The sequence below is a fragment of the Mesoplodon bidens genome, assembly GCF_964165515.1.
Source record: "Mesoplodon bidens genome assembly, chromosome: 9".
NCBI classification, from domain to species: Eukaryota; Metazoa; Chordata; class Mammalia; order Artiodactyla; family Ziphiidae; genus Mesoplodon; species Mesoplodon bidens.
Window position 1 is genome coordinate 52,094,351 of NC_138166.1, and position 27,446 is coordinate 52,121,796.

Below are 27,446 nucleotides of genomic sequence, written 5' to 3' on the forward strand. Positions count from 1 at the left end.
TAATCAGCAAATATTTGAAATATTGCCAGCAAAGGACAGTTCAATCCTTGTGGCCATTTGGTGCAAAGCTATTACTGTCTATTTTTATTACTATTTTAAATTATTATTATTATTATTGGTATTACATCATCATCACCATATTATTATTATTATCATCACCATGTGTATTTCTTTACACTGTTAACAAAAATAACTTCTTTTGTAGCACTTGACAATTCATAAACCCAGGAGAAGGTTACAGTAGTCCCATAGGACAAAACAGAAAAGTACAGTATTTCTTAACCCTTTTTAAAGATACTTTAAAGAAACTGATGCCCTGCTTTGCTGAGTAACTTGTCCAGGACTACAGAAAAGCTAACCAGTGGCAAGGGCTTGAAACCAGTTCTTCTCACTCCACATCCACATCCTTTCCACAAAACCATGCTACCTTTTATTAGCTACTGTTCCACTGGGATTTAAAAGAGCAGAGGTAGAATTACTGAGAAGGTAGCTTCCCTGAGAGCAGTTGTTTCCAAAACAACAATAGTGGTACTATCCTCTACAAATACGCGTTCACTCTTAGGATGATGCAGACAGCTACAAGGGTTTTGGACACCTGTCCCACTCCCTCACTAACTGTGTGGCTCTGGGCAAGCTGCATCCCTTTTCCTGAAGCTTTGTTTTTTTCACCTGTAAAATGGAGGTTATGGCAGCAGCTATACTTCACAGAGTAGTTGTGTGGATTCGATAACATATAAAGTAGGTAGTCAAGTGCCCAGCTCAGAGTCCGTGCAGAATTCCTAAAAGGGGAAGAGAATCACAGGGAAGGAACTCCAGGCTGCGCTGGCCCCAGTACAGTGCGAGAAACTGAACTGGGACAAGAGGATAAGGAAACTGCTATTAATTCATATTGTACTAAAGCTCATCCACTAAGGAGCCACACAAACCCTGTGACTCTGAAACTCTGAAACTTTCATTCAGAAAATTTCACCCCTTGAGCTCAAATACAATCTTTCTGGGAAACTCCTTCCATCTCATCACTCTTGGTATTAATTTTTTTGGCTGTGCCACCTACAAAAATAATCAAGGAATAAAACAGCCACTCTCTGATCCTCTACTATGAGGCTAGCATTCTGCTGGATTCTGCCAAGAATACTAAAGAAATGAAATACTACGTGCCACCTTCCAAAATAATATAGCATTGAAGACAAGAACAGCTCACACAAAGCTGCTGAAGAAATGTGATAAAATATACAATGAAGTACAGAATTGTACAGTACGAACTATAAGCAGAACTAATACACTGGGTATGAAAGAACAGAAGACTTGGAGGGAGGGACATTGCAGGGGGAGGGGGGACAACAGAAGCCAAGGTCTGAGGGTGACAGTGGGCAGTGGAGGTTGTGGGCAGGGATCTCCAGGAGGCTACAGAGCTGACTCTACACCTAGGATAATCCTTACTGCACTGGAGGGCAGGCAGGGGATGGTGAGAAACCGAGTTCAGTAACAGGTATGGTAAGGCCAGATAATGGAGAGCCCTTCACAGTCAGGCCGAGACATTGACCCTGATGAAGCAGACAGGAGGGAAGCACTTCAGGTTCCTACACAGGGAAGGGCGATGTTGAATGTGGTTGGAGCGAACCCCATGGGGCTCGGCTCACAGCCCTCCTCATTGCCAACACACCCATCTCTCAGCTACTGCTCCACCGCTGTGTACTTTAGTGGGAAGAGCCCTCGGCTGCAGAAACAGCCTCCCCCAGTTCATGCCTCCTCTCAGGGGGTGACTCGCTCAGAGCCAGGCACTTGGGGAGGCAGAAAGGGAGAGAATAACACATGGTTACAGGGAAAAGGAGAGCCATACAGGAGAGGAAATCAGAGACTGTGAAATGAGTCACATCAGGCACCTCTTGGTAGAGCTGAGGGTGTTGAAGGGTCTGGTCCTTTGCCTCCATTTGTGAGAGCTCTGAAGGCCCATCCCAGCTCTGAAGCACTCTACAGGATCAGTTACAAATTCATTGCAAGTGAACTTCTCTCTGTTCAACCTGCCTTCCTTACTTCCTTGCAGGTGAAAGTACCTGCACTTCCCATTAACCTGCATGCAACCCTGCCACTGAGCCTGTTTCCAGCGAACCTGACCTAAGACTATGCTTAAAGAGGATGAATCCAGCAGCAGAATGTAGAAGAAATTGAAAGGCTGGACCCATGAATCAGAGGAGCCCAGAATGAAAGTTATTTCAAGACCTTCACTACTTTATATCTGGATAGGAAAACAGTAAGGAAGATGGAAAAGAAGAGGATGAAAGTGGAAGTCACTTTGATGAAACTCTGCAAACATGGAGACCAACTACATATGAGGAGAGAGAGGAGTGTAACGTAACATGACCCCAGCACAGATAAACGAATTTCTCTCAGTCAGTGAAAATAATGTTATCCCTGAACACAATGAGATCATTGGTCCTGGGGCATCCAAAACACTTTGGTTGAGTTGAGTTGAGCTGGAGAGAGTAACAGCACATTCAATGAGTTATACTAGGTTGCCTGAATTTGGGGGTATGAAGAGTCAAGGCTAGAGATGTGGTTTGGGAAATCGGCACAGAGAAGTGACAGCTGGTACCGTAAGGGTCAAACCATGGATTTCAGGATGCCCTCAGGAAGCAGAAAGGTAAGGCCTCTGCAGAGAAGAAAGGGGTCTTCAAGATGCCAGATTTAGCAGATAAAAATACAACAGAATGCCCAGTGAAATGCTGCAAGGGACATACAATTCTTCAGTGATAGCAGCAAACAGTGTCAAATAACAAAATAGTGTTAAAGACAACCAAGAATTTGAAAAGGTCATGAGTTTTTGCTAAGTGGAATTCACTCGTAACCTTTAAGGGAAAACATTCTAGTTTTTATTTGAAAAATCCTATAAAAGACTTGATTCCTGTGTTTGAACAACCGTGTGTGCTTTCTTAACATTTTGATTTCTGGTTAAATTATTCTTTTACCAAAATTGCTTCCAAGGGGGGGGAATTTCACTGCTTCTCAAGAGAAAGGACAAATGTTCAGCATTAGAAATCCTCCTCTTCCAACTGAGAGAGAAGGTTAACATTCCTCAAAAATCTGGCAGCTCTCAAAAGGCTGGTTTTCTACATTAATATATGCATTTTAAATGACCATTTAAAACCTTTAAAAAATGTCTTCTCTCTCTTCTCTAAAGACTACAAGTTGCTTAGAGTGATTCCATGAACTCAGGGGGCCCACAGCAATTAAAAGGAAGACAGTTCCCTACATGTTTATGTCTATGTCTTCTTTTAAAAAATCACACTCACCAGGGAAATGAAAAACATGAATTGCACTTATTAAACAACATGAGTTACCTAAAATAGGCTTTAATTTGGAGGGATGTTTTGATGTATATTTTCATGTGCACGTATACAGAAAGGGCTGTAGTCTGGAAATATGAGCATTGAAGAAAGCTTCCTAGATATCCTCTGGGCCACATATGCATAACAAATCATTTCAGTTACTTACTTGCAAGCAAAGAAAAATAAACATTCTTCATAAGAAAAGTCTATAGGTTTGAAAATCTCAGCTCTTGGCTGTCATCTCAAATTTGCTTTCGCATTATACTCCATCTCTGAAATACAAAAGGCCATGTACTGCCCTCCAATGACGCATGAAGCTTCCACTAACAACTCCATGCAGAGACCAAGGCAATGTATCACCATACTTAACGATTTGCCTAGATGCTTTATGAAGCCCAAAAGCAATACACGGGTTTATCAAGTCATTGAAATAATATACCCATATATTTCTCTGGTCATAATTTTGCTCCAAGTACAGCAATATGTATAATAACACAACAACAAATAAAGAAGTTGGGTAACAAATTTTATGTATATATATATACACACACACACAAAAATTGTCCATTTGTTCTTTGTGAGTTTTAAGATTTTTCTTTACTCAGAACATTATAGATTGAAGAAGGTTTTACTTAAAGAAGGCAGGAACTTATCAGCCAAGTATTCTCAATAATCTACTACTGAGGTAAAAATCTTCTGGAAACATAAGAAGTATCTGAAAGTATAGTTTTTCAAGCTGTAGCTAAGCTACCAGCGCTCTCTAATTCTGAAAACTTTCAAGCCTGCATTTGAAAACAAAATTGTATCATAAGCAGCTGTGTTTTCATGTTTTTCCATTTTCAGTTTGATTTAGCTCCCCTGATACAGCAACATTTTAAAAATATTTTCTTTTGCACTAATTATTCCACGATGGGCAGTATCAATAAGTTCTGCAATATTAATCACCTTAAAATTAGCAGGATGTTTAGTATTTGGTTAATCTATGTTCCAACAGCTAATTGGTTATGGGTGAATCCTGCCAGGCAAGTTTCGATTGTTTTCTAACATATTCATGATTCTGCTAGACAGGGCTGCATGTGTTAGGCTAAGAAAGGAAATTTGGAGCATGAATTGGGGTACTGATCTATGGCTCTGGGCCAGTCAAGTACAAATCACTTAAGGGTTAAGTCTTAATCTCTCCGATCCTGCCTCTAGGAAGTGGTACTTCCTCGTGTTAAGAGCTGTGCTGTAGGGTCAGATGCACATGCATTTGAATCCATCTGGTTATCAACTCTGTGGGTTTACAATCTGCTGGTTAGAATGGGTCAGTGGTGGAAGTTACTGGTTCCCTATAACACCATCAACCACCTGTAATATTCCAAATGTATTAATATAACAGGGGCAGAGGGAAAGTACTCCAGATGCACATCAACCCTGGAAGTCCCAAGGAAAGTAGAAATGTTTAACTGTTTCCCACAGGCTTACAATTATTTTAATACATTTAAAGGCACTTGGAGGGGCTTCCCTGGTGGCGCAGTGCTTAAGAATCCACCTGCCAACGCAGGGGACATGGGTTCGAGCCCTGGTCTGGGAAGATCCCATATGCCGCGGAGCAACTAAGCCCATGTGCCACAACTACTGAGCCTGTGCGCCTGGAGCCCGTGGTCCACAACAGGAGAAGCCACCACAGTGAGAGGCCCACACACGGCAATGAAGAGTGGCCCCCACTCGCCGAAACTAGAGAAAGCCGGTGCACAGCAACGAAGACCCGATGCAACAACAACAAAAAAATAAATTAAAAAAAAAAGTTTAAAAACACTTAGAAAGTCATGTAATAGACAACTGTTTATTAAATGCCTATTACACATTTAGAATTTTTAAAATACTACCCAGGTCATCTTAAATAAACAAACCCAAACAATCTGCTGCTCATCATGGAAACTACCTCAAATCTCCGGGGGAAAAAAAAAACGCCCCTCCAGAAAAATTAATCCTGGCCTTCAACAAGAAAATTTTATAAGTACTTCTGTGAAACCAAGTTGTCATCATTAAAACTGACCCCTGCTGCTGGTTCCTGCCCATACTAGCCCTAAACTTCAGGACAGAAGGAAGAAGTATCAGCTCACAGACAACAGAACCACTGCCAATTTCTTGCTTATTATTTCCTTTAATTCTTTTTCTTGGGCCCTGTTCAAATTGTTACCACTTTTAAAAAGTGCTATTATCAATTCAATTCTTGTGAGTATACTCAGGGACTTGACTGAGATGGCATTTATCCAAAAATACAAATGTCCTACACTAAAATTTCCTTTAACTTTCTACTTCTAAACTTTTCCCACAATAAACTGTATGGTACATTTTCTCCACATATGGTATTAATCGGCTTTTTAAAAAATTAAAATAGGAATTATTTGATGGGTCTTCTGAAGAGTTCTACCACATTCCAAAATGTCAGAAGAAAATGAGAAATAGAGAAAAACCGAAATGATGTATCTTTTTGGCACTTCCCACTGAGATCAGTTATAATCTGTGGTGAGGGCTGCATTTTCAAGATGTGATTCACCACCAGATCTCCGACCATTTTCTCTACAATGATGATTCAACATGACTTTCACTCCAGGCCTAGCTCTCCTGATCTTGGTAGTTCAAACTACCTACTGAACTCTCTAGGACTCAATTTGTTCTTTTGTAAAATGAAGGAACCAGAAGACATGGTCACTAAAATTCTTCTCAGCTCTAAAGTCCTATGGTTTGGTGACTTCTAACTGGTATAAATGGCTATCACCTCAAGTTCAACATATGTAACATCTATTTAACCCCTCTGACCATAAAACTGTTGCCACCTCTGGCTTCCTGTTTCTATAAATGGTTCTGTCAACCTCAAACTCACCCTAAGACACTCAAATTGTTCTTAGCTCCTTATTAATCCCCCTCAACTGGACACATTCTTCCTTTTCAGTGTCTTGTTCTAGCTCCCCTTTGTCAGGCTTCATGGCATTCTCTTGCAGGTCCCTGGGTCTCTTGGTTTTTTCCTCACCAATTATCCCTGATGCCCCAGCCACATTAATGATTCAGGGTCAACAATGAAACACATAGTAACAAATATCAGAGTAACAACAACAACAACAAAAAGTTAAGGAAAAAAAAACCCCAGAAGTTTCCAGAACAATACCCAAATTATCTTTTTAGTAGACTATCAAAGAACACAGGAACAGCTAGACTTTTCTAAGAAAACATTTAGGAACAACCCACACACCCCACTGTCAAGAGATTTACTTCCTCAGTGGCTGTCAAACTGGTGATAGGATTGAGGTGGAGGGGAAGAAGTGATATTTACCTTAGTCAGCTACCCTAGCAGGCATGCCTTTCTCTGTTCATTGCTCCTTACATGAATCCTACCTATCTGCTATGGTCTAAATGTTTGTACTTCCTGCACCCCTGACAAATTCATATTTTGTAGTCCTAATCCCCAAAGCTGATAGTACTAGTAGGTGGGGCCTTTGGGAGGTGGTTAGGTCATGAGGGTGTTGCCCTCATGAATGGGATTAATGTTCTTTAATGTTTTTTTTAATTTTTGTTTTTATTTTTTGGCTGCGCCACACGGCACACGGGATCTTAGTTCACCAAAGATCAAACCCATGCCCCCTGCAGTGGAAGCCCAGAATCCTAACCACTGGACCACCAGGGAATTGGGATTAATGTTCTTTAAAAAGAGCTCCCACAGAGCTCTCTAGCCAATTCCACCACATGCGGATATAGTGAGAAGTCTCGACCTGGAAAAGGGCCTTCACCCAACCATCCTGCCACCCTGATCTGGGACTTTGAGCCTCCAGAAATGTAAGCAATAAATTTCTGCTGCTTATGAGCTATGCAGTCTCTGTATTTTGTTATAGCGGCCCAAACCAACTAAGACACTATAATTTAAGCTCAGCCCAAATCTCTTCCATGTCCACACCAGAGCTCTCTTTCTTTTTAATCCAGAAACCATTATGGTCCTTTTCATTACTGTTTAAATTCCATTAAAACATTAACTGGACTCTTGGTTAGTTCCATTTTGGTGGCAGCAGAGAAAGAGCTGGGACATGACTAGTCAATGCTAGCTTCATACCACAACCCTCAGAATACAAAGGCCCCAGAGGTTATCAATAGTTTACAGCTGAACACAACTGAGCACATCATAAAGTATATAATGCAGAAAGTGCTAAGAGATAAGTTTATAAAGGAGAAAACAACAACAACAAAAGCAGAGCAAGCAAAAAGAGCACAAAAGGAAAAAGATTATTTCTGTGAAAGTCAAAAAAGTTTCAGGGAAGGGGCTTCCCTGGTGGCGCAGTGGTTGAGAGTCCGCCTGCTGATACAGGGGACACGGGTTCGTGCCCGGGTCTGGGAAGATCCCACATGCCACGGAGCAGCTGGGCCCGTGAGCCATGGCCGCTGAGCCTGCGCGTCTGAAACCTGTGCTCCGCAGCGGGAGAGGCCACAACAGTGAGAGGCCCGCGTACCGCAAAAAAAAAACAAAACAGAGTTTAGAGATGTTGGGATAAAGAGGAATAAAGATTTTCTAGGGACTTCCCTGATGGCACAGTGGTTAAGAGTCTGCCTTCCAATGCGGGGGACATGGGTTTGATCCCTGGTCAGGGAACTAGATCCCACATGCATGCCGCAACTAAGAGTTTGCATGCCACAGCTAAGGAGCCCATGAGTCACAACTAAGGAGCCCACCTGCTGCAACTAAGACCACCGGCGCAACCAAAATAAATACTAAAATAAAAATTTAAAAAAAAAAAAAAAAAAAAAAAAAGATTTTCTAGATTTAACAATTTAATAATTAACTTATTATTAATTAATAATTAAAGATATAATCATCACTAGTGTTACATTAATTTTCTTCTATTTTTTAGCTAAGTGTATAAATATATATTTCAATAGAATTAGGAAAACATTTATTTGAGGTATAATATAAACCATAAAAGATACCCACTGTAAATATAAAATAAAATGACTTTTAGTAAATCTGTAGAGCTCTGCAGCCATTACCATATCTCAGATTTGTCCAGCCATAAACAAAATCCAGTACTGGAACAATTTTGTTTCACCAGACAGTGGTGGCAGTTTGCAGTCAGTCCCCTCTTCCAAACCCAGCCCCAGGCAACCACTGATCTGCTGTCTTTATAGATTTGGGAATTTTCGGGGAATTTTACGTATATACAACCAGGCTTATATAACTGAGCATAAATGTTTTCAAGGTTCAAACGTGTTTGGTTTTTTTTTTTAATATTTATTTATTTTTATTTTTGGCTGCATCGGGTCTTAGTTGCGGCATGCAGGCTCTTCGTTGTGGTGCGCGGACTTCTCTCCAGTTGTGGCGTGGGCTCCAGAGTATGCAGGCTCAGTAGTTGCGGTGCACGGGCTTAGTTGCCTCGCAGTATGTGGGATCTTAGTTTCCTGACCAGGGATGGAACCTGTGTCCCCTGCATTGGAAGGCGAAGTTTTAACCAGTGGACCACCAGGGAAGTCCCTCAAGGTTCAAACATGTTGAAGCGTATTACCAGTAGGTAGCTCCTTTTTATTGCTATATGAATGTTTGACATTTTGTGTATCAATTCAACACTTGATGGACATTTAGGTTGTTTCTTGATTTCGCCTATTCTGCATAGTAACATTAGAAACATTCATGTACGTGTCTTTGTGTGGAAGTGTTTTCCTTTCTCCTGGATAGATTTCCGGGAGTGAAAATGCTGGGTCATATGGTAATTTAATATTCCACTTTTAAAAAAGCTGTCAAGGGCTTCCCTGGTGGCACAGTAGTTAAGAATCCACCTGCCAATGCAGGCGACACGGGTTTGAGCCCTGGCCCGGGAAGATCCCACATGCTGCGAAGCAACTAAGCCCATGCGCCACAACTTCTGAGCCTGCATTCTAGAGTCTGCGAGCCACAACTACTGAAGCCCACATGCCTAGAGCCGGTGCTCCACAACAAGAGAAGCCACCACAATGAGAAGCCTGCTTGCCGCAACTAGAGAAAGCCCACTCGCAGCAATGAAGACCCAACGCAGCCAAAAATAAAATAAATTTATTTTTAAAAGAAATAAAAAATTTAAAAGCTGTCAACATGTTTTCCAAAGTGAGTATACCACTTGATATTCCCACTAGCAATGTATGAGGGTTCCAGTTACTCCACATTTTTGCAATATTTGGTATTATCTGTCTTTTCTACTACAACCATTGGATTAGGTGTATAGTCACACCACACTGTGGTTTTAATTTTCATTTTCTTTATGACTAACAACTTTCAGCTTTATTTCATGGGCTAATCAGCCACTGGTGTATCTTCTTTGGTGAAATATCTATTCAAATCATCCATTTAAAAAATTGGGGGGAGTTTTATAATTACTGAGTTTTGGACCTCTATATATTTTATATATTTTGGAGATAAATCTTTTATCAGATATATTATTTTGAAATATTTTCTCCCAATTTGTGGCTGATGTGAAAATGTCTTTAGTCTTCATTTTTGAAGGACAGTTTTGTTGGATACAGAATTTTTGGTTGACAGGTTTTTTGTCTTGTTTTTGAACATTTTAAATATGTCATTACATTGCTTTCTTGCCTCCACTGGTCTGGATGGGAGATTAGATCTTAAACATATTTTTTTCTCCTGCATGTAATGAGTTGCTTTACTCCTGCTGTTTTCAAGATTTTCTTTTTGTCTTTGTCTTCCAACAGTTGGACAATGATGGGTCTAGGTATGGGTCTCTTTATGTTTCTCCTAATTTTGGTTCATTTATCTTCTTGGATAACAGACTAATCATATTTTTCGATAACTTTAGTAAATTTGGGCAATTATTTCTTCAAATATGTTTTTGCTCCTTTCTCTATCCTCTCTTTCTGGTACTGTCAAATTCCTTTCTAATATACATGACCTAACAATTTTTTTAAATGAATATTAAAAAGTCTCCTTGGGCTTCCCTGGTGGCGCAGTGGTTGGGAATCCGCCTGCCAATGCAGGGGACACGGGTTAGAGCCCTGGTCCGGGAAGATCCCACATGCCGCGGAGCAACTAAGTCTGTGTGCCACAGCTACTGAGCCTGCGCTCTAGAGCCCGCGAGCCACAACTACTGAGCCTGTGTGCCACAACTACTGAAGCCCACGTGCCTAGAGCCCACGTTCTGCAACAAGCCACTGCAATGAGAAGCCCACGCACCACAAGGAAGAGTAGCCCCTGCTCGTCGCAACTAGAGAAAGCCCGCGTGCAGCAATGAAGACTCGACGCAGCCAAAAATAAAATTAAAAAATAATAGATAAATAAATTTTTTTTTTTTTTTTTTTTTTTTTTTTTTTGCGGTACGCGGGCCTCTCACTGTTGTGGCCTCTCCCGTTGCAGAGCACAGGCTCCGGACGCGCAGGCTCAGCGGCCATGGCTCACGGGCCCAGCCGCTCTGCGGCATGTGGGATCTTCCCAGACCGGGGCACGAACCCGTGTCCCCTGCATCGGCAGGCGGACTCTCAACCACTGCGCCACCAGGGAAGCCCGATAAATAAATTTTTTTAAAAAAAAGAAAAAAACGTCTCCTTGTTTACTATCATCCTTGAAAGTTCCTTCAACATTCAGGAAATTTATCTTAAACTAGAGCTCAAAGGTAAATAATACTAAATCCTGTCAGTGGTCATGACAGTGGTCATGAATTAATTACTGTTTAAAGTTTGCCATCTTTTGACTATTTCTAAGTCACTAGATAGAACATAGCTTAAGCAGCAAAACAGTATAACAGTTTCTCAAATACTGAGAAGTAACAAAGGTATACCAATGGATTGTATTTTTATAAAGCAACTGATAGTAGCTATGATAATTACTATCATGACAAGCAGTTGATATGTAGATTATGGATTCCCATCACTTTTTAAAAATTAGCCAAGAAATTTTGAAGGGAGGAAGGTATCATCTTTGAAACAAACTCTTCACTTAAAAGACCCCAGTTAAAACCCTAACTTAGCTGTTTCCTAGTAAACTGTGGAACACAGGATAATTTACTTATCTCTAGGCCTCAATTACCTCATAGGTAATATGGAGATACTAATATCTATATTTAACACGGGATTATTGTGGGAATTGAATGAGGCAGCATCTTTAAAATGTTATTAGCATGACAGGTACCAAAAAAGTCTATAAAGATTTTTAGCCAGTTATAAATGCCTTCAAATTAGAACTAGTTACACAGTTCTTCTAAATGTGTTTTAAATATAAATGTATCAGAGCTTAATTTATATTTCCAATAAAATACTTATGTTTTCAAATATAAGCTGGAAACTGTATTTCCAAATAAAATAAGACATAATATAAAATTTTTTACAAATTCAAAGCAGACAAGAAATTAGTTATTTCATTAAAAAAAAAACTTTATCCTTTAAAATTAAAGACATAAAAAGAAAATACATGATTTTTATAGTTTTTAAAGTCAAATGATCTGAGAGCTTGGAAATTTTTTGTTGATATCAACTGGCAGACACCCATCAAATTACTCAGACTTACAAAGAATAACAATTTTGGCAATTTACATAAGCTTACTTAGAATCAAAGTCTAGACTCATAGATTTTTATCTTCCACTTAAAAAATTTTTGTCAATTGTTAAATGCTCTGAAACAATTCATGTTAATTTTTTCAGTGACAGACATAAAGGGTTATTATTAGAAGGTTTAAAAGAAATATTCTAAGCACAATAATGTGCATCACACTACAGCAGGTGTGGATGAGGAATACTGATGATACAATTATAGATCCTTTATCCAGGAAAAGATCCACGATGGTACTATTATTTTAATCATGAAGATATAAGATCATATAGTCCAACCCCTCCATTTCAAAGAGAAAGAAACTAAAGACAAAATATCTTAACTGACTTGCTCACCATCACATAGCTAGTTGCACAGTCTTCATCAAGACTCAGAACTTTGCTGTATGGTGCTTTCCCAACTTCACCTGTCTGCTTCTTAACAGCCGGGAAGTCTCTATATACAATTTTGATCGTACAGGTTTCTGTGTCAACAGTAATGCAGTATAGTAGAATAAAAAGTAAGGATTTAGAATTTATTCACTCATTCATTCACTTATTCATTCAACACATACTGAATGGCTAGCATGTGTCAGGGTACTAGGTAGAAGACTCAAGCTGAACTCCATACCTACCACATAATTATTTGCATGACTTTGGACAAAAATTTCTTTAGATCCCAGCTTCCTAATTATTAACACGAAGATAGTAACATCAACCTTTCTCACAATGTTGAAAGATTAAATGAGATCATGTACTTGGAAGTGCCAAGTAAGGTCCCCAATTTACGTACAACTGGCCTATTATCTGTACTGCACACCATATGAACAATTGTCACATGAATGTCCAACCTCAAACTTAACATGTTGAGATTGAACTTACTATCTTTCCCTCCTGTAACTGCTACCTTTCTTGTATGCTAAGACATTTCATCTAGCTCCTTTCAAGCCCTTCTTGTATCTCCTGACTCTTTATCAGTACCATCAAAAACCATGACGATATCATATAAAGATTTTAAGTTAAAATAGAAAAGCTGGCCTCGGCATGGCTACTTAATTTCTCTAAGCTCCCATCAAAGACAGAATGAGGGGCTTCCCTGGTGGCGCAGTGGTCGAGAGTCTGCCTGCCGATGCAGGGGACACGGGTTCGTGCCCCCCCCCCAAAAAAAGAACGCGTTTCAAAGCACCTGAACCTGAATTAAGCCATTAAGCACTCTAGCTCTGTAAGATAAAATTCAAAGTCCATCTTTGGACATAAATCTAGGTAAGATTAGGGTTGCTTACAAGTGTTTCCACTTTAGGTGGAAATTATGTGTTAACATCTAAATTCCCAGGTAAGGTTAGCCACTTGAAAACTACTTTACTATGCACAGTGCTTTCCTACTTTGAAATCGTCCTGCTATTGACGGTTTGTGAATGAGGAAATTGACCAAGCAGCAGAAAAAAGGCAAACTCAAATTAAAGTGCTTCCTCTCAATTGAACAAGCCATGCCACTCCCTCATCAATGTAAAAACTGTAAAAATGAATATATCCCAAGCATCTACCACCCTCATCCTAAATATTTCAAGTTCTACCACTAGATACACAGAGGAGTTATTGTGCATGGATTTCTAGTATTAGTAATAGCAAAAGAGAGTGAGCAATGGTGCTAGCTTTTGCTTCCACACATAAATAGCAGAAAAATAAGACTTATGAAAGGCAAGAGAGGAACAAATAACCAAAACTGCCCAGAGTTTCTTTTTCTTACTATATGGTCATTTATCTCCATTAAAAATCACTCGGAAGTCAGATTTTATTAGGAAAAACGTAAAATATTTTATTCAAAGGAAAATACAATGTCTTGTTGTGATCAGTTCCTTCAGGCCTCAACAATTCTTGTACCATTCATCTCCAGAGCATTCAGAACTCTGAGTTTAAAGACTCCTTGGGAAATCAAAACCATAATGCAGAGGTAGATGGTTCCTGATGGCACAAACCAACTCCTGTGTTCTGCAAGTAGGGTTACTGAGGCCCAACACCATTAGGTGATGTTACAGATTGAATTGTCTCCCCCAAAATGCATATGTTGAAGTCCTAACTCCAGCACCTCAGGATATGATGGTATTTGAAATAGAATTTTTTTCAGAGGTAATTAAGTGAGGTCATTAGAGTGGACCCTAATCCAATATGACTGGTGTCCTTATAAGAAAAGGAAATTTGGACAAAGGCACAGAGAGAAGATGATGTGAAGACATAGGGAAAAGACAGCCATCTATTAGCCAAGAAAGGCTTGAAACAAATCCTTCCTTCATGGCCATCAGAAGGTGGGCCCTCATATACACAATGGAATATTACTCAGCCATAAAAAGAAACGAAACTGAGCTATTTGTAATGAGGTGGATAGACCTAGAGTCTGTCATACAGAGTGAAGTAAGTCAGAAAGAGAAAGACAAATACCGTATGCTAACACATATATATGGAATTTAAGAAAAAAAAATGTCATGAAGAACCTAGGGGTAAAACAGGAATAAAGACACAGACCTACTTGAGAATGGACTTGAGGATATGGGGAGGGGGAAGGGTAAGCTGGGACAAAGCGAAAGAGAGGCATGGACATATATACAGTACCAAACGGAAGGTAGAAAGATAGTGGGAAGCAGCCGCATAGCACAGGGAGATCGGCTCGGTGCTTTGTGACCGCCTGGAGGGGTGGGATGGGGAGGGTGGAAGGGTGGGAGACGCAGGAGGGAAGGGATGTGGGAACAGATGTATATGTATGACTGATTCACTTTGTTATAAAGCAGAAACTAATATATATATATATATAGATAGATAGATAGATAGATAGATAGATAAATAAATAAATAAATAAGAAGGTGGGCCCTGACACCTTGACCTCAGACTTCTAGCCTCCAGAACCATGAGATGCTGTTTGAGCCACTCAGTCTGTGGTACTGTGTTATGGCAGCCCTAGCAAACTAGCATGGTGATGAAAAACAAAGTCAGGATCAAAACCCAGCTTTCCAAACTCTAATATGAGGCTTTTCCAACTCACTACACTGTCTTGCAATTTAGCTCTCTATTTTCACTCAAAGTTCTCTCCCATAAAAATCTTACAACTTGTTCAACTTGTTAAAGACCATGTTAATATATACTGTTTATGCTGGCCTCTTGTGAGCTACACTTCCACATCACAAAAAGACATTTTTGTATAGATGTCTCATGAACTCAAGCCCCAATGTGTAAAACCCCAATCAACTACTCCACAAAGTTAGTATGGACACTGTTTTATAATCTAAGAAAGCCTAGGTCCAAGATTCAAGTCCTTGGACAAGTCATCTAACCTCTCTGAGCCTCAATTCCATATTCATAATATGAATTCACAAACAATATAAATTCTACACCCCCCAAAAAAGAACCTTCAAAAGGCTAATGTCAAGGTTAAATTGGATAACAGCCCTTTCAAACTGCAAAGTGTTAAAAGCAATTCTCCATGCAATCAAAAACTATTTCTCTCTCTGGCACCATTGTTTTTACTCATTCAAACTCAAAACCATTGATATTTCCCTCTCAAATTGCCTATAACTAATAATTCACCTAGGTTTGGCATTTCTTTCTCTGCAACATCATTTTTTGTCACTGCTTTCTAATAAATCCTCATGATTTCAAATCTGCACTGCTCTGAATGACTGATTTATCAGCTTCTGGCTTCCTCCTTATCTAATCTATATCACATCCTAATATCAGATTTATCCTCCTAATACACTCAGCTCAAAAGACTTCAGAGGCTCTCTAACCCACAGAACCAGGTCCCACCTACAGAGCCCTGCATTCTATGACACAACCGCAGCTCAGGGCCATCTCCTAAGCTTATCTCAAGGTTTACCATGTGCCCAAGGGCCTTGCCTCATACCCAGCCGGTATGAAAAGACAGATCATCAAAAACTTTCATATAACCCTACTTGCTTCTTCCCTTGAGCTTCCCACTGATGGACCCAACTGTCAAAGCTGGATCCTCTAATATCCTTAGGAACTTCCTCTTAACCTTGAATCTGGGAAGGCACCATTAGCAAGGTTAGGCTGGTTAATTCTAGTGCACACCACACATGCTAAGGAGCATGCCTGCTGCCCAGGATCATTTTCCTTCTGCTTCTCTCTAGGCCCAGCAACTCTCTGCCCCTCTCCTACTCTTTAACATTGAGGCTCTACCATAATCAAATTCACAGCTCAATAGGAACCCATTGCTCCATCTCAGCCAGTGGTTTCCAATCCCATCAGACCAAATACAAGTATTTTACTCCTGGAATAAACCCCACTTGAGAGTGATGTATTATCATTTTTATATATTACTGGACTCAAGAGGAAATGCCAGGTAGGCAGAAGGATATGTGAGAGTGGAAACAAAGACAGGGTCTTAGCTAAAGAGAGGCATGTGTAGGTCATCATGTTATAGTTGCTATTTAACTCATGAATAAAATCACATGGGAAAGAGTTCTGGTTAGAGAAAAGAAGGCCCCTTCCCTGTCCTAAAACTCCATAATATTTAGAGAAGGAGACAACACAAGAGAGAGAGAAAAGCTACCTACTTGGAAAATCTGGTGTTAGCTAAACAGGAATGATAGAAACCAAACTGAAGTGGTATGAAAAGGAGAATGAAAGGTGAGAAAGTGAAACAGAAAGTAGACTTCTTGGGAGTTCCCTGGTGGCCTACTGGTTAGAATACCAGGCTTTCACTGCTGTGGCCCAGGTTCAATCCCCGGTCAGGAAAACAAATCAGCCAGTGACAGACTACATTTAGTTTATCAATATCTTAACAATGCTATTGAAGTAAATCTCTGTTATTTATCTTGTTGTGGATCAGCAGAAAAAGTAACTGTGGTTCCTTCAATGCAAAAATAAACTGAAGTCTTATTTCAAGATTTGTACTTTTAAAAATGTAGTAGAGGTGAAGCTATTAATACTAAAATTTCTGAAAGTGAACTGAAAAGATCCCACTAATAATAGTTTCTCTTGAAGTAGAGAAACTATGCAGGAAGTAATAAAGCAAGATACAGCAATTTCATTCATAAAAATTTAAAATTTATATGTATCAAATAACTGTTAAAAAGACTTTTTAGAAAAATGAAAGAATGGAAGAAAATATTACAACATACATGATGCTGATATATAAAGAGCATCTATAAATCAATGAAAAACCAATAGAAAATATATTAAAGAATAGGAACAAAAATCAAGAAAGAAGAAATACTAAAGACTAATAACACTAGAGAATGGACTTGAGGATATGGGGAAGGGGAAGGGTAAGCTGTGACAAAGTGAAAGAGCGGCATGGACATATATACACTACCAAACGTAAGGTAGATAGCTAGTGGGAAGCAGCCGCATAGCACAGGGAGATCAGCTCGGTGCTTTGTGACCGCCTGGAGGGGTGGGATAGGGAGGGTGGGAGGGAGACGCAAAAGGGAGGGGATATGGAAACATATGTATATGTATAACTGATTAAATTTGTTATAAAGCAAAAAAAAAAAAAAAGACTAATAAGGTAGCATAATCACCTCCCTCATTTTTAAGAACTTTCCTTAAAAGTCATGAATATAGAGGAACTCTAGATTAATATGTGCGTGGAGCTCTGCAAACAAAATCAGACATGTAAGATTCCTCAGTTAGTGACAGTCTCACCATCAATGCACAGCAGTTTTTTTCTCCACACCTGAGTATATAGCAGGATAGTTTTATTTTATTTAACATGAACTGCTATGATCTTAAGAGGTACTGATTTTTAAATTTTAGTTTACACATTCCAATTAGAAATATAACCATGTAATTTAGAAACGCAGCATATTCAGAGGTGCATAATAGTTAAACAGCTATGGGCATCATGCAAACACAAAAGCAAAGATAACAAGAGAAAATGCCTACCTTCCCTGATAGCTGTGAAAGGTGTACCTTCTTCTTCTTGCAGCCTGATCACCTTCAGGGCTACCAACTTCCCATTTACCCTGGAGAAACAAAACAAAAGATGAAAAGCAAATCCGTGAAAATATGTTCCCGTTATGGTTCTAATTGTCTTCCTTACAATTTATATTTTATGCATTTTTGCATTGAAAATGTCAGGACTCAATTATGCCACCACAACGAGATTAATTTCAGTAAGGCTGGGAATCCTGTATCATCATCATAAATATTCACACTTTATGGGGCTTCCTTGGTGGTGCAGTGGTTGAGAATCCGCCTGCCGATGCAGGGGACACGGGTTCGTGCCCTGGTCCGGGAAGATCCCACATGCCACGGAGCGGCTGGGCTCGTGAGCCATGGCCGCTGAGCCTGCGCGTCCGGAGCCTGTGCTCCGCAACGGGAGAGGCCACAGCAGTGAGAGGCCCGCGTACCGAAAAAAAAAAAAAAAAAGAAAAAAAATTCACACTTTAAATATTCACGTTTTAAATATTCGCACTTGCATAGTCCAAGATTTAACTGAAGTTTTCTGTGATTCACTCTATGTTCTTTCCAAAATGAAACTAGTGCTTAACAAAAACACCACATTCGATCAATTATTCACAGATTAATTAAAACTCAAGTCATCAAATAACACTCTCCCTTTGTTTCTCCAATAGCGCCTCTGTTTCTTTTGCTGAAATGTCTTCATCTTCAGTCTTAAGTTGAAGTCATTCAATCCCCAAGGATGGAAACCTGACACTCACTCTTCTTCCTTCTCGCTTCCCTCTTCTTTCTCTGTCTCTTTGTCTCTGTCTCTCTCTCAACATCACCCATTCCTCCCTTTTCCACTATTTTTTTTTACTAGAGCCTCCTAAAATTACATTAGTCTGATTGTGTTTTATAATGCAGTATATCATCAAAATAAAAGTTAAGAATATTTTTAGTATTACAAAATTACACAAGACCCATCCAAAGCAGAGACACATTCTAAATGTGTATCAGCTCTAATTAAAAGTAAGATTACACTAGGCAGATAACTTTTTATCCAATCTATTCTGTTAATAAAATAAAGACATGATTATCTATATTGGTCTTCTAGTTGACTGCTCTACTTTCTACCTTGACTAGGCTTACCAACATACTTCCTTAATTAAAATAAGTAAAAGAAACACAAAGCATTTAATGAAAAGTAAATCTCCCTGCCACACCCAGTTCCCACCCTCTGAGGTCACCACTTACCTCAGAGAGGTAACTTAGCTTAACATATATACTTAACACACACACACACACACACACACACACACACACACACACACACACACAAATGGTAGTATGGCATACAGGATACAGTGTATATTATTTTTATCACTCGATATATTTTGGTGACTTCCTCATAAATTCATAGAAAATTGTCTCTTGCTTTTTTGAAAGACCACAGGGTGTTCCTCTGTATGAGTGTAGTATGCCTAATTTAACACCAGTCCCCTATTGATAGGCATTTAGCAGGTTCCCAATTTTTGGCCATAAAACAATGATATAATAAATATTCTTGGACATAATTTCACCCATGTAAAAATACATCTGTAAGACAAATTCCTAAAAGTATAATGTGGATGGACCTAGAGTCTGTCATACAGAGTGAAGTAAGTCAGAAAGAGAAAAACAAATACCGTATGCTAACACATATATATGGAATCTAAAAAAAAAAAAATGGTCATGAAGAACCTAGGGGCAGGACAGGAATAAAGACGCAGACCTACTAGAGAATGGACTTGAGGACACGAGGAGGGGGAAGGGTAAGCTGGGACGAAGTGAGAGAGTGGCATGGACATATGTACACTACCAAATGTAAAACAGATAGCTAGGGGGAAGCAGCCGCATAGCACAGGGAGATCAGCTCGCTGCTTTGTGACCACCTAGAGGGGTGGGATAGGGATGGTGGGAGGGAGGGAGACGCAAGAGGGAAGAGATATGGGGATATATGTATAAGTATAGCTGATTCACTTTGCTATATTTATATAATATTGTTAAGCAATTATATTCCAATAAAGATGTTGGGAAAAAAAAAAAACCAAAGTAGGGTGTGGACAGCCAAAAAAAAAAAAAAGTAATATGTATTTCTAAATTCTGACTCCGATGACACTGAGAAATTATCCTACGTACAGGCTGTACCAATTTATACAACCTATAGAAAATAGGAGCTCCTGTTTCCCCTTTACCAGTATATACTATGTTATCAACCATTGATTTTGCCAATCTGATAGGTGAAAAATGGTTTCTTACTGCAATTTAAATTGCAACCAAAAATCTTTAGAGGCTATGGAATCAGCAAAGGAGAGCTCGTGTGGCCCAGAGAATCCAGTGCCTGAGTCTGAAATAAAGAATTTGAATGTCTCTTTTTAAAGAACTGCAACCAATTGGTCTGTTTTCAATCAAAAAAAAAAAAAAAAAAAACTGCCACAGGCACAAAAGTCAAGGCAATCATCACAGCCCCACCATCCTAGTGGCATCCCTCATCAAACGGATTGTTGAAATATATTATTGGTTTCAGTAGTCAAAGGACACCAGTTATAACGCTCCACAATGTGCCTGTGCCGTCTCCTCAAGGCTAGGAGTCATGTTTACTTTCCCTTGTGTCTCTCAGCTGGGAGGACAGGCCTGCCGCTTTTCTGCTCTGCAACTCTCCTCTCCTGAGTACATCACCTTGATTTTCTTCTAATCCTGATTATGCTCTAGGTACCCAGGTGCAAGCAAAAAATTAATATTCACATGGGGTTCAACTGGTGAGTGTGACTTGTGCTGGCCATTTTGCCCTTTATGACTAAGGGAGGCCTCTGGCAGGGCTTGGGGCTGGGATGCAGTCAGTACTCACATCTGCACAGATTTTCTCAGCCCAGCTGAGCTCTTCACTGGCTCCCTGAGGAGGCAGGAACTGATTCCAGGAACTGCTTGGAATTTTGCCTTCATTTATCGATATTCTCTCCTCACCCGTAAAAAATACATACAAACTTCTTCCCACAAAGCTTTTCCCTTTCCCTTGAGATCGCTGGCTTGCATATACCATGAACTGAATTCTGGAATACAGGGAATTTGTGATTTTGGAAGGCTATCTGCTTAAAACACACTCTGAGACCATGAAACTATGAGCCCCTTGCAATACACTGAAAGGAGAAGAGCCTTTAATTGAACCAGCACTCATGCTTTAAATGCAACTAGAGAAGGAACACCTTTAAGCAATCTCATAGGCTAGTGTGCATTATTATTATTATTTTTTAAACAGAGAACAGGAGTATTTATTTATTTATTTATTTATTTATTTATTTTTAAATTTATTTAGGGCTGTGTTGGGTCTTCTTTTCTGTGCAAGGGCTTTCTCTAGTTGTGGAAAGCGGGGACCACTCCTCATTGTGGTGCGTGGGCCTCTTACTATCACAACCTCTCTTGTTGCGGAGCACAGGCTCCAGATGCGCAGGCTCAGTAGTTGTGACCCACGGGCCCAGTTGCTCCATGGCATGTGGGATCTTCCCAGACCAGGGCTCGAACGCATGTCTCCTGCATTAGCAGGCAGATTCTCAACCACTGCGCCACCAGGGAAGCCCCTAGTGTGCATTATTATTGTGGCGAAAAAAAATTTTGAACATATTTACTATGATAAACTGCATAAAAGAATAAGATCCAGGTTAATGGGATCCTGATTCTGAAGCACAACTCTCCATGAGTTAAAACCTCCAACTATCAATTTCTTATAGTTATGATAATCACAGCAGTTAAAGACATTGAGATTTTATGTATTACATCATATGAAACTAAAATATTCCTTAAAATTTATACTAGATTATTAGCTCCAGGAGCAAAGAAACTCTTTTTCTGTTTTGTTGACTGTTACATGCCTAATGCCTAAAACTGTCTGGCAAAGAGTAGACTCTCAAAATACTTTATTGAATGAATATTAATAATGTTAATATACTGATATTTCTTTCCTCATACCTATAAGTATCTCGAGAATAAAGTATAAAATTATTATTTTCAACAATTTCAAAAATATAAAATTTATAAAAAGATTTCAATTTCTTCTTTCATGTTTATTTGTTTTCTTTTTTCAAATTAAAGGTTCAGTCTCTTTGTTTTTTATGATGCATGAAGATATAGAAAGTTTTCATTTCCTTAAGATTTTAGAATTTATAGAATGCTTTATTAACCTTTTTCACCCAACAGACATGTTTCAAAACCCTCACTATCTTTAATAATCTGAGCCCAGACTAGTAACCAGTATTTCCCTCTTCTCCAACTGCTTCATTGGTTTCCCATTAAGAACCACATTGATTATCAAATAGTCTCTAACCTAAGAGTCATTGTGACTCTCTCTTTTCTTAATTAGTTTTTCTCTACATGTCTAGACACTCACCAACTACTGAATACCTCAGTTCTAAAGTCTAGTAAAAACATAAGTCACTGGCTCCACTTTTGGAAAAGGTACCTTTTGAAAAAATAACATTGCACATTTTCTAATGTTCTACCTTTGGGGCATATTTTTTTAACTTTAGTACCGACTGAAACACTTGAAATTCTAAGTAACGAACTCTAACAAAATGTCATTTTTTTAGAGATATCAAAAGAAGATACCTATTATTCTATGAAAAACAAAATAAACATGGTATCTAATAATTATCTTGTGTGGTTTAAACTATTTTATTAAGTATTCAAAACACATACTTCAAACACTGAAGTTCTTTAGAATAATTACAAAATTCTAATTGAATCAAATTAGAGCTGTTTACAGGAAAACACTGACAATTTATCTTTAACAAGTTTTATTAATTAAATCAAAGGCTAATGAATAGAAGGTAATCAAGACTTGATTGGCAATGGAAACATTAATTCAGGTAAATAATATAGCAAAAAAAATGCTTTCAGTTGTGTTAATATCACCACAGAACTTTCTATTGGAAATATTGCCAGGTTTGTGTCTAGTTATTCTAAGCTATCTAGGGAGCTGTTTTAATTTCAGAGATTCTTTGCTATTTTCTAATTCTTCCAACCACTGCCTTTCCCAGCGTGTCCTCACTGTGAAGCTCACTTCAGGCCCAAGGACAAGTGACAGTGCTTTAGTCCGCCTGTCACACAGGAACAGCTGTCAACTGCATCAGGAGGAAAAGCCAGGGGAACGTCGGAACCCAGAGCTATCCACGCACAGACATGGAAAGGCTGTCTGTCCTGGCAAAGCCACGCTAGAGTGGATCCAGCTTTCAAACCGTTCCTAACCACAGATCCAAATCTCTGCCAACTTCAGAAATTCTGCCCACAAATCTATGTGCCCTAAGTTTGTAAATAATAAAATGATCTTGTGTGGGTTACGCACGATCGAGAAGTTTTGAATAAGGAGCACAGCTTAATCATTTTTTCATGCATTTGTTACTTTAACATTTTGTGAACCCTATAAAGGAAAACTCCCCACTTAGAGTAAACTTGCCCTGCTCAAAAGACGATGCACAAAGAGAATTTCCTTACAGACAGTCCTCAAAGGAAAGCCTAAAGGTTTTCTATCACATTAGTTACCTCAAACTCATAAGATAACTTAGTAAAATAAAACAAAATAACAAATATTATCTAGGTCATCTTTGAAAATAGTGTTCACGTGCTTACACCTAGAAGAAATTATGTGTAGAGGACATAAAGGAAATCAAGGCAATACACCTAAAAGAAATGTAATATACTCTGGTAAATTTCATATATTCTGCCTCTCTCTTCCATTATGATTTTGTCTCAAGAGAAACTGCTATGGAAAATAATACTGAGTGCACGGAGATAAAATGCTTTTGTTTCCTTACTGTATTGGTTTAGAAGCAATAGAAGGAAATGTAGTCACTACTGAGGGAGTGACAATGGCAAGGCAGAGGACGTCAAGGACAATATTTTGAGCTGAACTTATAAATTTTTGGCAAAGTCATTAAAAACATTTTAAAGGTTTTACCATTAGTGCTTCTTTTATTAATTCCCTCTTGAGACACTGTTGGAACGCTGACTATACTGTCTCACATACACACTTCAAAAATTAAAAACAACTAAATATTCATGGCCTTGCTATTTCCACCTAAATTCAATTTATATTCAGGTGTAAATGAGAAATCATCTCAATACTATTTAACCTTTGATATTCTGAAATATTCTAAAAGTGTTATCTACAATACTTTATTCTGGAAAAGTAAATTTAGAATTTCAAGGTAAGTTGTCAGTAATCACACTTCACCCTAATCTTTATCAAAATAATGCAGAGAGAAGAGGAAAAAGACTAATGCCATTTCTGTTAAATTAATTTCTTTAAAAAAATCCAAAGATTTATAAGAGAATAGTATAATGGCTACTTATTAGGATGTAATTAATAATGCAAAAAGTCTAATGATTTAATGCAGTGAGAAAAAGGGTGTGCTCAACCAACAATTATCATGAGTTTGTACATTTGACAAAATATTGATAATGATGTTTTATTAAATGTAAAAACTCATAATACTTTGAAACATAAAATTAGAGGAACATATATTGTTCATGGGAGAAAATAAAATAATTACATTTCAATAATTTAAAACTTGCATCTTTCCAAAAATAAAATCTGCCAATAAAGGATTTGAGAGTCGTATTACCTTAAAAGTAGAAGTAACCTCAGTGATCATTCAAGCTCCTGAACAGACAAAAAAATCCTGACTGGCTTGATTGTCTTTGTCCTCCCACTCCCTGGAACAAAGTAACTCCTCAAAAGACTTTGGTGGAACTCAACCCCTCTAAAATACCCAAATTACTTAGTCCTTTTTTATGCTGAGCCAAAATTTGCTTCCTGTAACTTCTACTCTCTGATTCCAGTTCTGAGTCCACCAAGACTAAACTAAATGCTCTTCCACAAGACAGCCCTGCCCTTAATTAAGTTTTAATATCCTGCCTCCTAGTCAACAAATACTAATTGAGAGACTGTGATTTTGTGCTTGGGATAAAGAATAAACAATCCAGACATGGTCCCTGCACTTAAGTCTCACCAAGGAGACAGACGTAAAACATGTAACTACAAAGACGGCTGACATACACCAAAGGGAGACAGGAGGTGCTCGCTCTTCAAACGGGACAATTTAAGCATCACTAAACTAATACCTGTGATTGAAAGGAATTAAATATGTTTAAATCAATAAGTTTATAATGAGACTTTAAAAGAAACTCATGAATCACATTTGGAGAGTACTACGGAACCATCTCATTAGTTTAAAAACTGTTAAAGAGAATATGTCAAGCATTTACCTTCCCTTTTCATATACTTTCGCATACACTGTACCTCAGTGTAAACAGACAGTTCATATGTGAAGTTTCTCTGCATAGATGCACTGCATGTAACAAATGAAGAGGGAATGACACAATTTGAATATCACCATTAATAGTTGCTAAAGTCACAAAAAGAAGCTACCAGATATTATGTGCCCCCTGAAGGAAGCACTCATCCCCCTCAATGGAATGAATCCAACTGGAATCTGACCACGTCCAAATCTAACTACTTATTTCAAGGAGATAAGGGAACAAGTTAAATAACACCATTGGGATATAATCAGAAAATTCCGGACTACAGGAAACCATAGGGAAATGAACCTGTTTCTTCAACAAATGAATTTCAAGAAAAGGAGGAGGGGAGAACCCATAGATTAAAAGAGAGAGATGAACTAACGGCAATTAATTGCAATGTATGGACCCAATTTTATCTTGATTCCAACAAAGTTTATTTTAACACTGACTATATATTCGATGATAAAGAAATCATTAAATTTTTTACATGTGATAATGGCATTATGGTTAGGTGTTTTGAAAGAGTCCTTATCTGTTAAAGAAAAAAATATAAAATGAAATAATATGATGTTTGGGGTTTGTTTCAAAATAATTGGAAGGAATGAATACAGATGAAACAAGATTAGACACAGGTTGTCAGTGTTGGAAACTGATGGGGGTTTATCAAAACTCCATAAGAAGTTCTTTAAAAATTAAAATACATACCCAATACAAATTGGGATAAATGTGATGAAGGAAAATCACAGCATGGCATAAAAAAGATAAAGAACCTATTTTAATGATACTAATGAACTTATTTACAAAACAGAAGTAGACTCACAGACACAGAAAACAAACTCATGGTTACCAAAGGGGAAGCGGGGGTGGACAGGGATAAATTAGGAGTTTGGGATTAACATATACACGCTAGTATGTATAAAATAGATAACCAACAAGGACCTACTGTATAACACAGGGAACTATATTCAATATCTTATAATAACCTATAATGGAAAAGAATCTGAAAAAGAATATATATAAGTGTGTACAACTGAATATCTTTGCTGTACACCCGAAACATTGTAAGTCAACTATACTTCAATTAAAAAAAAAAAAAAGCTATTTTAGATTAGACAGGGAAGGAGTCTCTGAAAATGTGACACTTAAGCTGAAACAAGAAATATAGAAGAGTAAGCAAAGAACATTCCAGGCAGATGGAACAACCTGTATAAAAGCCCAGGGGCAGAGAACACAATGTGTTAAACAAAGCTATAAGAAAGAAAGAGTAGCTGGAGCTTGTTGGCCGGCAGGGGGTAGGAGAGGGAGACGTGCAGAGAGGGACAGGAGAGCCAGATCATGCAGGTCCTTAAGGGCCACAGAAAGGACTGATTTAAAAAAAAATCATTGGGGAATCTTAAGAAAGGGGATAATATGATTAAATTGTGTGTCTGAAGCTCCCTCACTATCATATAGAGAACAGCCTGAAGGAGCACAATAGTGGGAGCAGGGAGGGCGGTCAGGCAGCTACTACAGTGGTCCAGGGGAAAGATGGTGGTCACAAAGAACCAGGGTATTGGTAAGAGCAACGGGGAAAAGGAAAACAATATTCTGAAGACAGAATCAAGAGACTGTTAGGATAAACTGAATTGGGCATAGGACAAGTGGTAAAGGATGACTCCAAATGTCCTGACTTTAGTTTCTGTGTGGATGGAGGCACGTGTACTGACTCAAGGGAAACTAAAGAAGAAGAGATTTAGACAGAGAATCAGGAGTCCTATTTGGGAGGATCTTAGTCTAGACATGAAAGTCTAGGCCAGACATAAAAACTTGTGAGTCATTTGGAGGACTTCAAGGGAAGCAATAACTTCAAGAGAGAGCCAATTTGCTGTTAAAGCAGAAGTAAAGAAAACACTCAGAAGAAAGTTGAATATATGGAAGCATTTGTAAATCAGACAACAGTATTCTAGATTTAGATCTAGACAACATAAAAAGAGCCTGAAGGACATGGGGAACGGACAGAGTAGGAGATATAGTGAGAAATACGGGGGTGAGGTCTGAAAAATAATAAACCATCAGGGCGGTTTATACCATGCCTGTGGTAAACAGTGGTGTGAGGCAGAGGAGATTCCATCCTGACAGCCTCTTGGAAGCAGGTGGAGTAGGGACTGCTGTTTTGGCTGCCCCCTGCGTGCATCAGGCAAGGCCTGGAGCTGGGACCAGCCTCTGTGGCTGCACAGGAAACCAAGGTACAGGTTCTCACCCCTGACTACATTTTAAAATCAACTGGAAAGCTTTAAAACATACCAATGCCTGGCTCCACCCCGATTTAGTTGGTGCGGTGTGGGGTCCTAGCATCCATATTTTTTTAAAACATCCTGGGTG

General features: G+C 38.8%; 1 protein-coding gene across 4 annotated transcripts in view; it reads right to left on the reverse strand.

The window, feature by feature from the left end:
* Positions 1–27,446, reverse strand: part of CDK14 (cyclin dependent kinase 14) — a 591,337-nt gene that overhangs the window by 370,338 nt on the left and 193,553 nt on the right. For all 4 annotated transcript variants that reach the window (XM_081243419.1, XM_081243417.1, XM_081243420.1 and 1 more), the window contains one exon: positions 17,754–17,833. In XM_081243419.1, the coding sequence (XP_081099545.1) occupies positions 17,754–17,833 (80 nt within the window). The remainder of the gene's footprint in view (positions 1–17,753; positions 17,834–27,446) is intronic.